Below are 18,754 nucleotides of genomic sequence, written 5' to 3' on the forward strand. Positions count from 1 at the left end.
CATAGGCAGCATTCCTCCTCCAAACACGGCGAGTTGAGTTGATGCCAAAGAGCTCCATTTTGGTCTCATCTGACCACAACACTTTCACCCAGTTGTCCTCTGAATCATTCAGATGTTCATTGGCAAACTTCAGACGGGCATGTATATGTGCTTTCTTGAGCAGGGGGACCTTGCGGGCGCTGCAGGATTTCAGTCCTTCACGGCGTAGTCTGTTACCGATTGTTTTCTTGGTGACTATGGTCCCAGCTGCCTTGAGATCATTGACAAGATCCTCCCGTGTAGTTCTGGGCTGATTCCTCACCGTTCTCATGATCATTGCAACTCCACGAGGTGAGATCTTGCATGGAGCCCCAGAACGAGGGAGATTGACAGTTCTTTTGTGTTTCTTCCATTTGCGAACAATCGCACCAACTGTTGTCACCTTCTCACCAAGCTGCTTGGCGATGGTCTTGTAGCCCATTCCAGCCTTGTGTAGGTCTACAATCTTGTCCCTGACATCCTTGGAGAGCTCTTTGGTCTTAGCCATGGTGGAGAGTTTGGAATCTGATTGATTGATTGCTACTGTGGACAGGTGTCTTTTTATACAGGTAACAAACTGAGATTAGGAGCACTCCCTTTAAGAGTGTGCTCCTAATCTCAGCTCGTTACCTGTATAAAAGACACCTGGGAGCCAGAAATCTTTCTGATTGAGAGGGGGTCAAATACTTATTTCCCTCATTAAAATGCAAATCAATTTATAACATTTTTGACGTGCGTTTTTCTGGATTTTTGTTGTTGTTATTCTGTCTCTCACTGTTCAAATAAACCTACCTTTAAAATTATAGACTGATCATTTCTTTGTCAGTGGGCAAACGTACAAAATCAGCAGGGGATCAAATACTTTTTTCCCTCACTGTATATATATATATCCATTCCCTCACTGTATATATATATATATATCCATTCCCTCACTGTATATATATATATATCCAGTCCCTCACTGTATATATATATATCCATTCCCTCACTGTATATATATATATATATATCCATTCCCTCACTGTATATATATATATATATATATATATATATCCATTCCCTCACTGTATATATATATATATATATATCCATTCCCTCACTGTATATATATATATATATATCCATTCCCTCACTGTATATATATATATATATATATATATATATATATACAGTGGGGAGAACAAGTATTTGATACACTGCCGATTTTGCAGGTTTTCCTACTTACAAAGCATGTAGAGGTCTGTCATTTTTATCATAGGTACACTTCAACTGTGAGAGACGGAATCTAAAACAAAAATCCAGAAAATCACATTGTATAATTTTTAAGTAATTAATTTGCATTTTATTGCATGACATAAGTATTTGATCACCTACCAACCAGTAAGAATTCCGGCTCTCACAGACCTGTTAGTTTTTCTTTAAGAAGCCCTCCTGTTCTCCACTCATTACCTGTATTAACTGCACCTGTTTGAACTCGTTACCTGTATAAAAGACACCTGTCCACACACTCAATCAAACAGACTCCAACCTCTCCACAATGGCCAAGACCAGAGAGCTGTGTAAGGACATCAGGGATAAATTGTAGACCTGTACAAGGCTGGGATGGGCTACAGGACAATAGGCAAGCAGCTTGGTGAGAAGGCAACAACTGTTGGCACAATTATTAGAAAATGGAAGAAGTTCAAGATGACGGTCAATCACCCTCGGTCTGGGGCTCCATGCAAGATCTCACCTCGTGGGGCATCAATGATCATGAGGAATGTGAGGCATCAGCCCAGAACTACACGGCAGGACCTGGTCAATGACCTGAAGAGAGCTGGGACCACAGTCTCAAAGAAAACCATTAGTAACACACTACGCCGTCATGGATTAAAATCCTGCAGCGCACGCAAGGTCCCCCTGCTCAAGCCAGCGCATGTCCAGGCCCGTCTGAAGTTTGCCAATGACCATCTGGATGATCCAGAGGAGGAATGGGAGAAGGTCATGTGGTCTGATGAGACAAAAATAGAGCTTTTTGCTCTAAACTCCACTCGCCGTGTTTGGAGGAATAGAAGGATGAGTACAACCCCAAGAACACCATCCCAACCGTGAAGCATGGAGGTGGAAACATCATTCTTTGGGGATGCTTTTCTGCAAAGGGGACAGGACGACTGCACCGTATTGAGGGGAGGATGGATGGGGCCATGTATCGCGAGATCTTGACCAACAACCTCCTTCCCTCAGTAAGAGCATTGAAGATGGGTCGTGGCTGGGTCTTCCAGCATGACAACGACCCGAAACACACAGCCAGGGCAACTAAGGAGTGGCTCCGTAAGAAGCATCTCAAGGTCCTGGAGTGGCCTAGCCAGTCTCCAGACCTGAACCCAATAGAAAATCTTTGGAGGGAGCCGAAAGTCCGTATTGCCCAGCGACAGCCCCGAAACCTGAAGGATCTGGAGAAGGTCTGTATGGAGGAGTGGGCCAAAATCCCTGCTGCAGTGTGTGCAAACCTGGTCAAGAACTACAGGAAACGTATGATCTCTGTAATTGCAAACTAAGGTTTCTGTACCAAATATTCAGTTCTGCTTTTCTGATGTATCAAATACTTATGTCATGCAATAAAATGCAAATTAATTACTTAAAAATCATACAATGTGATTTTCTGGATTTTTGTTTTAGATTCCTTCTCTCACAGTTGAAGTGTACCTATGATAAAAATTACAGACCTCTACATGCTTTGTAAGTAGGAAAACCTGCAAAATCGTCAGTGTATCAAATACTTGTTCTCCCCACTGTATATATATATACAGTGGGGAGAACAAGTATTTGATACACCGCCGATTTTGCAGGTTTTCCTACTTACAAAGCATGTAGAGGTCTGTCATTTTTATCATAGTACACTTCAACTGTGAGAGACAGAATCTAAAACAAAAATCCAGAAAATCACATTGTATAATTTTTAAGTATTTAATTTGCATTTTATTGCATGACATAAGTATTTGATACATCAGAAAAGCAGAACTTAATATTTGGTACAGAAACCTTTGTTTGCAATTACAGAGTTCATACGTTTCCTGTAGTTCTTGACCAGGTTTGCACACACTGCAGCAGGGATTTTGGCCCACTCCTCCATACAGACCTTCTCCAGATCCTTCAGGTTTCGGGGCTGTCGCTGGGCAATACGGACTTTCAGCTCCCTCCAAAGATTTTCTATTGGGTTCAGGTCTGGAGACTGTCTAGGCCACTCCAGGACCTTGAAATGCTTCTTACGGAGCCACTCCTTAGTTGCCCTGGCTGTGTGTTTCGGGTCGTTGTCATGCTGGAAGACCCAGCCACGACCCATCTTCAATGCTCTTACTGAGGGAAGGAGGTTGTTGGCCAAGATCTCGCGATACATGGCCAAATCCATCCTTCCCTCAATACAGTGCAGTCGTCCTGTCCCCTTTGCAGAAAAGCATCCCCAAAGAATGATGTTTCCACCTCCATGCTTCACGGTTGGGATGGTGTTCTTGGGGTTGTACTCATCCTTCTTCTTCCTCCAAACACGGCGAGTGGAGTTTAGACCAAAAAGCTCTATTTTTGTCTCAAGTTCTTCATGATCATTGATGCCGCACGAGGTGAGATCTTGCATGGAGCCCCAGACCGAGGATGATTGACCGTCATCTTGAACGTCTTCCATTTTCTAATAATTGCGCCAACAGTTGTTGCCTTCTCACCAAGCTGCTTGGCTATTGTCCTGTAGCCCATCCCAGCCTTGTACAGGTCTACAATTTATCCCTGATGTCCTTACACAGCTCTCTGGTCTTGGCCATTGTGGAGAGGTTGGAGTCTGTTTGATTGAGTGTGTGGACAGGTGTCTTTTATACAGGTAACGAGTTCAAACAGGTGCAGTTAATACAGGTAATGAGTGGAGAACAGGAGGGCTTCTTAAAGAAAAACTAACAGGTCTGTGAGAGCCGGAATTCTTACTGGTTGGTAGGTGATCAAATACTTATGTCATGCAATAAAATGCAAATTAATTACTTAAAAATCATACAATGTGATTTTCTGGATTTTTGTTTTAGATTCTGTCTCTCACAGTTGAAGTGTACCTATGATAAAAATGACAGACCTCTACATGCTTTGTAAGTAGGAAAACCTGCAAAATCCGCAGTGTATCAAATACTTGTTCTCCCCACTGTATATATATATCCATTCCCTCACTGTATATATATATATATCCATTCCCTCACTGTATATATATATATATCCATCCCCTCACTGTATATATATATATCCATTCCCTCACTGTATATATATATATCCATTCCCTCACTGTATATATATATATCCATTCCCTCACTGTATATATATATATCCATTCCCTCACTGTATATATATATATTCATTCCCTCACTGTGTATACAGTGGGGAGAACAAGTATTTGATACACTGCTGATTTTGCAGGTTTTCCTACTTACAAAGCATGTAGAGGTCTGTAATTTTTATCATAGGTACACTTCAACTGTGAGAGAAGGAATCTAAAACAAAAATCCAGAAAATCACATTGTATGATTTTTAAGTAATTAATTTGCATTTTATTGCATGACATAAGTATTTGATACATCAGAAAAGCAGAACTGAATATTTGGTACAGAAACCTTAGTTTGCAATTACAGAGATCATACGTTTCCTGTAGTTCTTGACCAGGTTTGCACACACTGCAGCAGGGATTTTGGCCCACTCCTCCATACAGACCTTCTCCAGATCCTTCAGGTTTCGGGGCTGTCGCTGGGCAATACGGACTTTCGGTTCCCTCCAAAGATTTTCTATTGGGTTCAGGTCTGGAGACTGGCTAGGCCACTCCAGGACCTTGAGATGCTTCTTACGGAGCCACTCCTTAGTTGCCCTGGCTGTGTGTTTCGGGTCGTTGTCATGCTGGAAGACCCAGCCACGACCCATCTTCAATGCTCTTACTGAGGGAAGGAGGTTGTTGGTCAAGATCTCGCGATACATGGCCCCATCCATCCTCCCCTCAATACGGTGCAGTCGTCCTGTCCCCTTTGCAGAAAAGCATCCCCAAAGAATGATGTTTCCACCTCCATGCTTCACGGTTGGGATGGTGTTCTTGGGGTTGTACTCATCCTTCTATTCCTCCAAACACGGCGAGTGGAGTTTAGACCAAAAAGCTCTATTTTTGTCTCATCAGACCACATGACCTTCTCCCATTCCTCCTCTGGATCATCCAGATGGTCATTGGCAAACTTCAGACGGGCCTGGACATGCGCTGGCTTGAGCAGGGGGACCTTGCGTGCGCTGCAGGATTTTAATCCATGACGGCGTAATGTGTTACTAATGGTTTTCTTTGAGACTGTGGTCCCAGCTCTCTTCAGGTCATTGACCAGGTCCTGCCGTGTAGTTCTGGGCTGATCCCTCACATTCCTCATGATCATTGATGCCCCACGAGGTGAGATCTTGCATGGAGCCCCAGACCGAGGGTGATTGACCGTCATCTTGAACGTCTTCCATTTTCTAATAATTGCGCCAACAGTTGTTGCCTTCTCACCAAGCTGCTTGGCTATTGTCCTGTAGCCCATCCCAGCCTTGTACAGGTCTACAATTTATCCCTGATGTCCTTACACAGCTCTCTGGTCTTGGCCATTGTGGAGAGGTTGGAGTCTGTTTGATTGAGTGTGTGGACAGGTGTCTTTTATACAGGTAACGAGTTCAAACAGGTGCAGTTAATACAGGTAATGAGTGGAGAACAGGAGGGCTTCTTAAAGAAAAACTAACAGGTCTGTGAGAGCCGGAATTCTTACTGGTTGGTAGGTGATCAAATACTTATGTCATGCAATAAAATGCAAATTAATTACTTAAAAATCATACAATGTGATTTTCTGGATTTTTGTTTTTGATTCCGTCTCTCACAGTTGAAGTGTACCTATGATAAAAATGACAGACCTCTACATGCTTTGTAAGTAGGAAAACCTGCAAAATCCGCAGTGTATCAAATACTTGTTCTCCCCACTGTATATATATATCCATTCCCTCACTGTATATATATATATATCCATTCCCTCACTGTATATATATATATATCCATCCCCTCACTGTATATATATATATCCATTCCCTCACTGTATATATATATATATCCATTCCCTCACTGTATATATATATATATCCATCCCCTCACTGTATATATATATATCCATTCCCTCACTGTATATATATATATCCATTCCCTCACTGTATATATATATATCCATTCCCTCACTGTATATATATATATCCATTCCCTCACTGTATATATATATATTCATTCCCTCACTGTGTATACAGTGGGGAGAACAAGTATTTGATACACTGCTGATTTTGCAGGTTTTCCTACTTACAAAGCATGTAGAGGTCTGTAATTTTTATCATAGGTACACTTCAACTGTGGGAGACGGAATCTAAAACAAAAATCCAGAAAATCACATTGTATGATTTTTAAGTAATTAATTTGCATTTTATTGCATGACATAAGTATTTGATACATCAGAAAAGCAGAACTTAATATTTGGTACAGAAACCTTTGTTTGCAATTACAGAGATCATACGTTTCCTGTAGTTCTTGACCAGGTTTGCACACACTGCAGCAGGGATTTTGGCCCACTCCTCCATACAGACCTTCTCCAGATCCTTCAGGTTTCGGGGCTGTCGCTGGGCAATACGGACTTTCAGTTCCCTCCAAAGATTTTCTATTGGGTTCAGGTCTGGAGACTGGCTAGGTCACTCCAGGACATTGAGATGCTTCTTACGGAGCCACTCCTTAGTTGCCCTGGCTGTGTGTTTCGGGTCGTTGTCATGCTGGAAGACCCAGCCACGACCCATCTTCAATGCTCTTACTGAGGGAAGGAGGTTGTTGGCCAAGATCTCGCGATACATGGCCCCATCCATCCTCCCCTCAATACGGTGCAGTCGTCCTGTCCCCTTTGCAGAAAAGCATCCCCAAAGAATGATGTTTCCACCTCCATGCTTCACGGTTGGGATGGTGTTCTTGGGGTTGTACTCATCCTTCTTCTTCCTCCAAACACGGTGAGTGGAGTTTAGACCAAAAAGCTATATTTTTGTCTCATCAGACCACATGACCTTCTCCCATTCCTCCTCTGGATCATCCAGATGGTCATTGGCAAACTTCAGACGGGCCTGGACATGCGCTGGCTTGAGCAGGGGGACCTTGCGTGCGCTGCAGGATTTTAATCCATGACGGCGTAGTGTGTTACTAATGGTTTTCTTTGAGACTGTGGTCCCAGCTCTCTTCAGGTCATTGACCAGGTCCTGCCGTGTAGTTCTGGGCTGATCCCTCACCTTCCTCATGATCATTGATGCCCCACGAGGTGAGATCTTGCATGGAGCCCCAGACCGAGGGTGATTGACCGTCATCTTGAACTTCTTCCATTTTCTAATAATTGCGCAAACAGTTGTTGCCTTCTCACCAAGCTGCTTGCCTATTGTCCTGTAGCCCATCCCAGCCTTGTGCAGGTCTACAATCTTATCCCTGATGTCCTTACACAGCTCTCTGGTCTTGGGCATTGTGGAGAGGTTGGAGTCTGTTTGATTGAGTGTGTGGACAGGTGTCTTTTATACAGGTAACGAGTTCAAACAGGTGCAGTTAATACAGGTAATGAGTGGAGAACAGGGGGGCTTCTTAAAGAAAAACTAACAGGTCTGTGAGAGACGGAATTCTTACTGGTTGGTAGGTGATCAAATACTTATGTCATGCAACAAAATGCAAATTAATTACTTAAAAATCATACAATGTGATTTTCTGGATTTTTGTTTTAGATTCCGTCTCTCACAGTTGAAGTGTACCTATGATAAAAATGACAGACGTCTACATGCTTTGTAAGTAGGAAAACCTGCAAAATCGGCAGTGTATCAAATACTTGTTCTCCCCACTGTATATCCATTCCCTCAGAGACTCATCCCTACCTTTCATTCTCTTCCAGGGCCCTCTGCGCCTCCTCTCCCAGCCTGGACACCTCGTTCCCAGCTTCCTCCAGATCCTCGGCCCCTACGAGGGCCAGAACACTCAGCGGAGCCAGCTCAGACTGACCACGGAGAGGAGGGATACAATACTCAATGAAGATCAGTACAATATAGTGCACTGCTGGTTTCCTATTCCACCGGATAATTAATCACACCCACCTGGTGTCCCAGGTCTAAATCAGTCCCTGATTAGAGTGGAATCACCCACTTGGTGTCCCAGGTCTAAATCAGTCCCTGATTAGAGGTGAATCACCCACCTGGTGTCCCGGGTCTAAATCAGTCCCTGATTAGAGGTGAATCACCCACCTGGTGTCCCAGGTCTAAATCAGTCCCTGATTAGAGGTGAATCACCCACCTGGTGTCCCAGGTCTAAATCAGTCCCTGATTAGAGGTGAATCACCCACCTGGTGTCCCAGGTCTAAATCAGTCCCCGATAAGAGGGGAGGAATGACAAAAAGCAGTGGAACTGGCTTCGGGGTCCAGATTGGAATTTGAGGGTATAGAGGACTTAAATAAGGGTTACAGTAATCAATCAAAAGCTCAATTGGTGTCAGTACAGACCTCCATATGCAGTGAAAGCACAATAATTGAGTAAGATTTCCATATAATTAGGCTACAAATAAACTTTAAAAAAATCTGAATGTGTTTGTAATATTTACCAAGTCCTGGAGAGATGTCTGGGAGTCCAGAATAGAGTTGAGGTACAGATCATAGTCTGTCTGGAAAGCAGAAGGGAGAAAGACAGATTGAAGAATAATAATAACAATAACAACAATAACAAAATAATAATAACAATAATAATAACAATAATAATAATAATAATAATAACAATAATAATAACAATAATAACAATAATAACAACAACAATAGTAACAATAATAATAACAATAGTAATAATAACAATAGTAACAATAATAATAACCATAATAACAATAACAAGAAAAATAACAATAATAATAATAATAACAATAATAATAATAACAATAATAATAACCATCATAACAAGAATAATAACAATAACAAGAATAATAACAATAATAATAACACAAATAATAATTTTGGATTTGATTTTTAGAGCACCTTTCTACCAACTGAAGTAATCAAAGTGCTTTACATGGGAAGAGGGAAACTATCCTCTAATTCAGGGGACTGTCAGTCTCTCAGGCTCCCAGTCCTTATCCTCTAATTCAGGAGCCTGTCAGTCTCTCAGGCTCCAAGTCCCTATCCTCTAATTCAGGGGACTGTCAGTCTCTCAGGCTCCCAGTCCCTATCCTCTAATTCAGGAGACTGTCAGTCTCTCAGGCTCCCGGTCCCTATCCTCTAATTCATCCCATCCCATAAGCTTACCATGTGCTGCTGCTGAGTGGAGGGAGAGAGGAGAGGGAGAGAGGTAAGGGAGAGGGAGAGAGGTAAGGGAGAGGAGGAGAGGGAGAGAGGTAAGGGAGAGGAGGAGAGAGGTAAGGGAGAGGAGAGGGAGAGAGGTAAGGGAGAGGAGGAGAGGAAATGGAACAACCTTGATTTCCCTGAGGATGTCTCTGAATACTGGCGAGCCTTCACAGACGTCGTTGAAGACGTCACTGAAAACCCCCAGGCGGTCTCTACTGGGACAGCTCTGGTCTGACAGCCTCCTCAGCTCCTGGGGAAGGAGACACACACCATATTGTACGGTAAAAACTCAGTCACAGCTGCACCTGTGTGAAGTGGAAGATGGGGAGAAACGCTATCTGGAGTGTTATGTTGAACTGAACACCTCTAGGGGACTGAAGAATACTGTTGAACTGAACACCTCTAGGGGACTGAAGAATACTGTTGAACTGAACACCTCTAGGGGACTGAAGAATACTGTTGAACTCAACACCTCTAGGGGACTGAAGAATACTGTTGAACTCAACACCTCTAGGGGACTGAAGAATACTGGTGAACTCAACACCTCTAGGGGACTGAAGAATACTGTTGAACTCAACACCTCTAGGGGACTGAAGAATACTGGTGAACTCAACACCTCTAGGGGACTGAAGAATACTGGTGAACTCAACACCTCTAGGGGACTGAAGAATACTGGTGAACTCAACACCTCTAGGGGACTGAAGAATACTGGTTAACTCAACACCTCTAGGGGACTGAAGAATACTGGTGAACTCAACACCTCTAGGGGACTGAAGAATACTGGTTAACTCAACACCTCTAGGGGACTGAAGAATACTGGTGAACTGAACACCTCTAGGGGACTGAAGAATACTGTTGAACTCAACACCTCTAGGGGACTGAAGAATACTGGTGAACTGAACACCTCTAGGGGACTAAAGAATACTGGTGAACTGAACACCTCTAGGGGACTGAAGAATACTGTTGAACTCAACACCTCTAGGGGACTGAAGAATACTGTTGAACTCAACACCTCTAGGGGACTGAAGAATACTGGTGAACTCAACACCTCTAGGGGACTGAAGAATACTGTTGAACTCAACACCTCTAGGGGACTGAAGAATACTGGTGAACTCAACACCTCTAGGGGACTGAAGAATACTGGTGAACTCAACACCTCTAGGGGACTGAAGAATACTGGTGAACTCAACACCTCTAGGGGACTGAAGAATACTGGTGAACTCAACACCTCTAGGGGACTGAAGAATACTGGTTAACTCAACACCTCTAGGGGACTGAAGAATACTGGTGAACTGAACACCTCTAGGGGACTGAAGAATACTGTTGAACTCAACACCTCTAGGGGACTGAAGAATACTGGTGAACTGAACACCTCTAGGGGACTGAAGAATACTGGTGAACTCAACACCTCTAGGGGACTGAAGAATACTGGTGAACTCAACACCTCTAGGGGACTGAAGAATACTGTTGAACTCAACACCTCTAGGGGACTGAAGAATACTGTTGAACTGAACACCTCTAGGGGACTGAAGAATACTGGTGAACTCAACACCTCTAGGGGACTGAAGAATACTGGTGAACTCAACACCTCTAGGGGACTGAAGAATACTGGTTAACTCAACACCTCTAGGGGACTGAAGAATACTGGTTAACTCAACACCTCTAGGGGACTGAAGAATACTGGTGAACTCAACACCTCTAGGGGACTGAAGAATACTGGTGAACTCAACACCTCTAGGGGACTGAAGAATACTGGTTAACTCAACACCTCTAGGGGACTGAAGAATACTGGTTAACTCAACACCTCTAGGGTACTGAAGAAAACGGCCCTATAATTTACAGCATACTATTCCCTCTTGTAGGCCTGTTATTACCTATGGAGGATATGTACGACTTCTTTCAAATAATTAGTCCCAAAGAAACATAGAAGTAAACCATGGGTTATTACGGTGTAATCAGTATGTAATGGTATTACGTGATGTTTATACTGTACCGGGTCAAATTTGTACAACCAAAAAGAAACACGTTAGTCTTCCCCACCTTCTCTAGCTTCCACTCGTAGACCTCAGCAGCCTTGTTCCCGCGGATCCAGTTCCTGTCCCTGAGGTCCTGCTTCCTCAACACCTGTTTGTCAAAGTGTCTCATCATCCTCATCTGGTCCTTCTTGGTCAGGCCCCCCAGGTGAGACTGAGTGAACCAGTACCTGTGGATGAACCAGGTGAGACTGAGTGAACCAGTACCTGTAGATAGACCAGGTGAGACTGAGTGAACCAGTACCAGTAGATGGACCAGGTGAGACTGAGTGAACCAGTACCTGTAGATAGACCAGGTGAGACTGAGTGAACCAGTACCTGTGGATGAACCAGGTGAGACTGAGTGAACCAGTACCTGTAGATAGACCAGGTGAGACTGAGTGAACCAGTACCAGTAGATGGACCAGGTGAGACTGAGTGAACCAGTACCTGTGGATGAACCAGGTGAGACTGAGTGAACCAGTACCTGTAGATGGACCAGGTGAGACTGAGTGAACCAGTACCTGTAGATGGACCAGGTGGGACTGAGTGAACCAGTACCTGTAGATGGACCAGGTGAGACTGAGTGAACCAGTACCTGTAGATGGACCAGGTGAGACTGAGTGAACCAGTACCTGTAGATGGACCAGGTGAGACTGAGTGAACCAGTACCTGTAGATGGACCAGGTGAGACTGAGTGAACCAGTACCTGTAGATGGACCAGGTGAGATTGAGTGAACCAGTACCTGTAGATGGACCAGGTCAGACTGAGTGAACCAGTACCTGTAGATGAACCAGGTGAGACTGAGTGAACCAGTACCTGTAGATGGACCAGGTCAGACTGAGTGAACCAGTACCTGTGGATCATTGACCAAAGAATGATGTGTAAGAGGCTCCTATGATGTGTAAGAGGCTCCTATGATGTGTAAGAGGGTCCTGTGTGGCTCAGTCGGTAGAGCATAGCGCGTGCGACGCCAAAGGTCAAGGGTTAAAGGCCACCCCGCTGAGCCCACCCATACGTAAAATGCATTCATGACTGTCTGTTAGTCGCTTTAGATAAAAGTGTCTGCTAAATGGAATATACTATATTATATTAGTAAGACAAGGACAACATGTGCAATTTATAAGAAAACATATAATTGCAATCCATTGTTCCTGAGCATGTGCCGGTCTGACCTGATGAAGAGAATAGGATGCAGTGTGCAGTCTCTTTTTCGCCTTTTATTTAATGTCCAATGAATGTGACCGGTAGGCCTATGTCACACTAAAACATGAGGACTCCTCAACGGTGCTTTGGGAAGGGTTCTATGTGGAACCACACTGACCCAAAGAACCCTTTCAGCCCTTCAATTGTTATTTGCAGTAAAAGAAAATATATATATATATATATATATATTAGTGATCATTTTAGTGATGGGTCCTATGTGGCTCAGTTGGTAGAGCATAGTGCTTGCAATGCCAGGGTTGGGGGACCAGGGGGAACAGTACCAATATGTATGAACTCACTACTGTTAGTCACTTTGGATAAGAGCATCTGCTAAATTACTAAAATGTTACTAGAATAGAATATTCTAGAATATTTAGGGCTCACTCACAGCTCTTTTTGTGCAACCGTGAGTGAGAGTGTCATTGAACCGTGAGTGACTGTCATTGAACCGTGAGTGAGTGTCATTGAACCGTGAGTGAGTGACATTCAACCGTGAGTGATAGTGTCATTCAACCGTGAGTGAGAGTGTCATTGAACCGTGTGTGAGAGTGTCATTGAACCGTGTGTGAGAGTGTCATTGAACCGTGAGTGAGGGTGTCATTCAACCGTGAGTGAGAGTGTCATTCAACCGTGAGTGAGAGTGTCATTCAACCGTGAGTGAGAGTGTCATTCAACCGTGAGTGAGAGTGTCATTCAACCGTGAGTGAGAGTGTCATTCAACCGTGAGTGAGTGTCATTCAACCGTGAGTGAGTGTCATTCAACCGTGAGTGAGAGTGTCATTCAACCGTGAGTGAGAGTGTCATTCAACCGTGAGTGAGAGTGTCATTCAACCGTGAGTGAGAGTGTCATTCAACCGTGAGTGAGAGTGTCATTCAACCGTGAGAGAGAGTGTCATTCAACAGTGAGTGAGAGTGTCATTCAACCGTGAGTGAGAGTGTCATTCCAGTTGATCTAATCTGTTGTGTTATGCTGTTACATGTTATATATGACTACGGCTAGTGACGGTGTCTTGTGAAAGACTTGTGGATGGCCTTGTGTCAACTGAGAATGGTTGACTAAGTCAGTAGTTCTCAATTCTCTCCTCAGGGACCCCCAGTGGCTCCAGAGGTAGCACACCTGATTCAACTTGTTAATAAACACAATAATAAAACGTATGGAAATTTAACAATATAATATGGCTGTTAAAACAGAATAAAACAAACCTGGGTGATTCTACAAAGAACCTTAGAGATTGAGAAATGTTCTTAATAGAACCATTCTCCATGAAAGTTCTATAAAGAACCATAAAAAAGGTTTGTAACCATAGCGGAACCCTTTTTTGGTGCTAAATAGAACCTTTTTTAGTTGTTCTCTATAGAACATTTATACCACCCTACATGTTCCATTTAGAATCTTATGAGCACAGTACTTTATAGAACCTTCAAAAAAAGGTTCTATATAGCACCAAAAAGGGTTCCGCTATGGTTACAAGCCAAATAACCCTTATTTGGCTCTATATAGAACCATTCGTTTTTAGTGTGTATGTGTTGAGTGTGTAATGTGCAGTGTTTATTTCTTATACATCAGTACCGTGGGTGTTAGAATTCTGTGGCATTTGGGCTCCCGGTCTAAGGCACTGCATCTCAGTGCAAGAGGCATCATTACAGTCCTTGGTTCGAATCCAGGCTGTATCACATCCGGCCGTGATTGGGAGTCCCATAGGGCGGCGCACAATTGGCCCAGCGTCGTCCGGGTTTAGCCGGGGTAGGCCGTCATTGTAAATATGAATTTGTTCTTAACTGACTTGCCTAGTTAAATAAAGTAAAAAATGAATATTTATATTTTATAGTATGAAGAATATAATTGAACATAGCTGAATAAAATAGAAAGTATATTTTCTCCAAACGATTTGAGGGAGTGAGCACAATCGGCTATTCTGTGTTGAGCGGTTAACAAAGAAACAGGTCCTCCTATATGATTCATGTAGAGTTATTTATGTAACTTTAGTTGTGATACAAACATTAGGCTATATGTTTGATTTTTAATACATTCTAAGGCTGCATGATGTGACTCTAATGATGATTTGAAAAAAGCTGCATGAAAGACATGAGCTCTGCTTTGTTTTTTGAGCAGGCTGTACACACTTCATCAGTCTCTCATTCACAATTCAACAAGCACTTGATAATGCCTCAAATTTCCTGGCGGCATCCCCTTTGTGTGATGCCGTAATGCCCCATAAAAAATTCCATGCCTTTTACGGCCATTGGGTCTTTCTCACATTGGGTCATTCGCACTGGCTACAAGTGAAGACAGACACATTGGGGACACAACTGCGCGCGTCCGTATCCAATTCCGAGGCGCATATTGAAGATACTGGAAGAACTGTCCACATTTACTTTGCTTCAGCCAACAAAATGAGCACTAGCCTATGTCAATCTACTATCCCCCACAGTACAAAATTTGACCTATTCTATTCTGTGGAGAAATAAATATGTGACTCGTTTCAGGAAATTAGGCATATGTCGCACGTCACAGGAGCAGCATTTGAACGTAAATGTATTTTTTTTAAATCAAAATGCATTTTTTGGCAGAAATGCCTTCTGGAACATGAACTTTCATGTGCCTTAATAACAAACTCGTATTACATACATAAATACGAATAAAATTGTTAAATTACGAGCCTAGTTGGTTTAGCCATGGAAAAAGTGAGGAACCTTCCCACTAGCCATGATTGGCTGAGATAATATATATAGGCTGGACATGCCGGGAGCTGAGTTTGGATTGGTCTGCCATGTAGCATGCTAATGTCAGCTGTTCAGTATGTGTTGACAGTCCTATCTACCGGACAGTTTTTGAAAGATATAACATTAGCCATCGAGAACTACAAAAGTTTAGCTACTTTTCTCAACAACATTGATGCCCTGAATTTAACAGGCACTATCGAGAGATCAGTTGGAAAAAGTGATGGGCTACTTTCTGCACACGCCACAATCAGTGTGAACCGTAGTGACTTGACACAAAGCTGGCCAAATAAGATGTAGCTACGAACAAAACGGAGTTAAATGGTTCCAGTCTGCCGTGACGCGTTCATGCATTATACGGGTAAGAGTCTAGCTACATTTTCAGATATAAGTTTCTAATTTTGTCAGAAAGTCATTTTTATTGCAAAGCATACTGTTAGTTAGCTAGCAAACATTAGTGATAGGCGAATATTGTCACCTATTAGACTATTCTTGATTTAATCTTGTCTTTACATATACTAAATAATATATGTGTGACATTTGTTTTGATTTAGAATGGACTATTATCATATAAAAAAATACATGTCATCTATGCACTTAAATAGCGAATGGAGGACGCTATTCCCGTGGTTCATTTTCATGCCAGAGAAGCAATATGTTTAATATTAGGAAAGTAGGCCTATAGAAAGCTTATGGGAGCCTCCTCTTTTTAATAGAGGCCATCACTCTGTTTTCTCTAGCCTATAGAAATGTTGCGCAACATGAGCTCATGGGCTCTCATGAAGTGTTTGATTAGATTTTCAAATTAAATTTGCATTGATGTCAGAGTGATTACAGGGATAATAGAGTGCTGAGTACCAGGCAGTTAGCAAGTTTGGTAGGCTACTAATGACCATCAGCAGCATCAGAGCTTGGAGAAGCCTAGTTACCGTGACTAAACAGTCACGTGGAATTTGACTGCGGTCATGACTCGTGACTGCCGGAGTGGCGGTAATACGTTCACCCTAACAGCCCTAGTAATGCTTACACATCATTATCATAATGATCTTGTGTCCTTTCTTTCATCCTGTGAACCCTGTTCATTGCTGCTCACCTCTTTATTTATTATTATTGTCCTTACCTATCCTGGTTCCCCTCCTCAACACCTCCAGGAGGATTGGTCTGTGATACTACAGTGTTATTATCATTATTACCTGTCCTGGTTCCCCTCAACACCTCCAGGAGGTTTGGTCTGTGATGCTACGCTGGGTTTGACCAGGAAGAGCTCAGAGGTGTCCAGAACCATCTTGAGACTTGTTTTCCTCCTCCTCTCTCTTTCTTCTCCTTCCTCTCTCTCCATTCCTCTCTGTGTGCCAGTAAGGCTCTCATGCTGCCCAGGCTTCAAGACTGTAGGTTTTAGCCCCTTGGCGACAGTGAAGTCAAACATGGCTTCCGTCATCTTCTCGATGTTGGCGGCCATCTTGGTTTGTCTCTGGAGGCGTTGCGTAAAAGGACTGGGATTCAGGCCTTCCTCCTCATCCTTCTCTCTGTCCTGGACCTAGAGATAATGAATATGTTGATGTTAGGCTTTGTTGTTGTTGTATGTGATTGTTGTTGTGTCATTGTAAGCAGTGATGTAATGGTAAAACAAATTGGTGGGTAAACGCTGCTCGCCCGTGTGAAAAAAAAGTAATGCTCTCTATACTTTCAATGCATTTTTCTGCAAAATGGTACTGAATATAGAAAGAAAACAGTGGGGGAAAGACCTCAGACATCTCCCAGATTGGTTCCTCTGTCCTCCTCCGGTGGGGCTGGGTCTGGCGCAGGGCGTAAGGGCTCAGGTGGCCACAGCTGTATGTTTGGATGTCAGCCTTGTGAGCCATCTCTGCCCCCAGGAGAAGGCTCCGGAGCTCCCGGCGTCCGTCAGATACCCTCAGCATCCGAGGCTTGTTCGGGGTGGTAGCCTTGGTAGACATGGCTGGCTGAGAGGAGGGCGGGAAGGAACTTGAATGTGGTATTGGAAAGATGTGTGCTTTTTTTGGGGTCATTGGGGTCATTTTTTGGGGTCATTGTAGGCTAAATATTAAATTGTAGGCTAAACATTGTAGGCTAAAGCACTAACAGCAAGTCTCTCTTTCTGCTTAAGGACTAGCATGTTAAATGTAGCAAAGTATTGCCGAGTGGGCCCCCGAATGGCGCAGCAGTCTAAAGCACTGCTTCTCAGTGAAAGAGGCATCACTACAGTCCCTGGTTCGAATCCAGGCTGTATCACATCCGGCCGTAATTGGGAGTCCCATAGGGCGGCGCACAATTGGCCCAGCGCGGGGTAGGCCATCATCGTTAATTAGAATTTGTTCTTAAACTGACTTGCCTAGTTAAATAAAGGTTAAATAAAATAAAATTGCCTACTCAGAATATCTATAGCCTCTAACTTGCACATATTCTATTCATTGACCTTATTGAAAACTCTACCTAGAAACATGATTAGCATTTTGCTCTGTTAATAATTACACTGCATTTCACGGTAGATGTCCATCATTTGCAGATTATTTGTCTAGCAAGCGCTGTAATTTGGGAAAGTCAAATCCATGAGTTTACATAGATTGGCGCAAAGCACGCACGCAAATAAGTAAACTATAGCTAAAGGTTTCTTGAGACGATATAAACACTGTAATTCGCACGAAATAACTACACCAACATCATATTGCCGAAGCATGATCTACTGTACTCACCCGCGTCTGTCTGCCCAGAGGTGAAGAGAAAAGTTCTGAGAAAAGATTCCTGTTTTCCCCAGACGGTTGTCAGGGGATACCGCGCGTCAACACACGGTGGCGGAAGTGAATTTTATTTAACCTTTATTTTATCGGGGAGTCATACTGAGACCAAGGTCTCTTTTACAGATGAGCCCTGAATTATGTAGATTTAAAAAAATACACACATCAAAATAAAAATACAAAATGCAAGCAGAAAAAAAGAAAAACACGTTCATCAGTAAAAAGGTCCTCAATCAGCGTTCTGAATTGGCCAAGAGGCACCAAAACATCACATTTCAGAAAATGAAGATTTTCCCATAAATAATTTGCAACAAAAACTAAAAGCTGATTTACCTAACTCAGTAGAGACCAAAGGAATTTCCTGAGTTAGCCATCCCTGCACCGGGTGTTGTAACTAATGGAATTATAAACTGGCTGGTTCTAGCCCTGAATTCTGATTGGCTTACAGCCATGGTATATCAGACCATATACCACGTGTATGACAAAGCATTTATTTTTACTGCTCTAATTACGTTGGTAACCAGTTGATAATAACAATAAGACACCTCTGGGATTTGTGGTAAATGGCCAATATACCACGGCTAAGGGCTGTATCCAGGCACTCCGAGTTGCGTCGCGCATAAGAACAGCCCTTAGCCGTGGTATATTGGCCATATACCACACCC

The 18,754-nt window shown here is 43.0% G+C and overlaps 1 protein-coding gene across 1 annotated transcript in view; it reads right to left on the bottom strand.

The window, feature by feature from the left end:
- LOC139569968 (uncharacterized protein C6orf118-like) overlaps positions 1-18,114 on the bottom strand; it is a 33,133-nt gene extending 15,019 nt beyond the window's left edge. Inside the window, exons 1-7 of the mRNA XM_071391373.1 lie at positions 18,048-18,114; positions 17,082-17,297; positions 16,530-16,873; positions 11,437-11,599; positions 9,524-9,646; positions 8,670-8,729; positions 7,954-8,072 (exon numbers count right to left, since the gene is read on the bottom strand). Coding sequence (XP_071247474.1) covers positions 7,954-8,072; positions 8,670-8,729; positions 9,524-9,646; positions 11,437-11,599; positions 16,530-16,873; positions 17,082-17,291 — 1,019 coding nt within the window. The 5' untranslated portion in view covers positions 17,292-17,297; positions 18,048-18,114. The remainder of the gene's footprint in view (positions 1-7,953; positions 8,073-8,669; positions 8,730-9,523; positions 9,647-11,436; positions 11,600-16,529; positions 16,874-17,081; positions 17,298-18,047) is intronic.
- Positions 18,115-18,754: the final 640 nt, after the last annotated feature.

Source organism: Salvelinus alpinus, chromosome 3 (assembly GCF_045679555.1).
Source record: "Salvelinus alpinus chromosome 3, SLU_Salpinus.1, whole genome shotgun sequence".
NCBI lineage: Eukaryota > Metazoa > Chordata > Actinopteri > Salmoniformes > Salmonidae > Salvelinus > Salvelinus alpinus.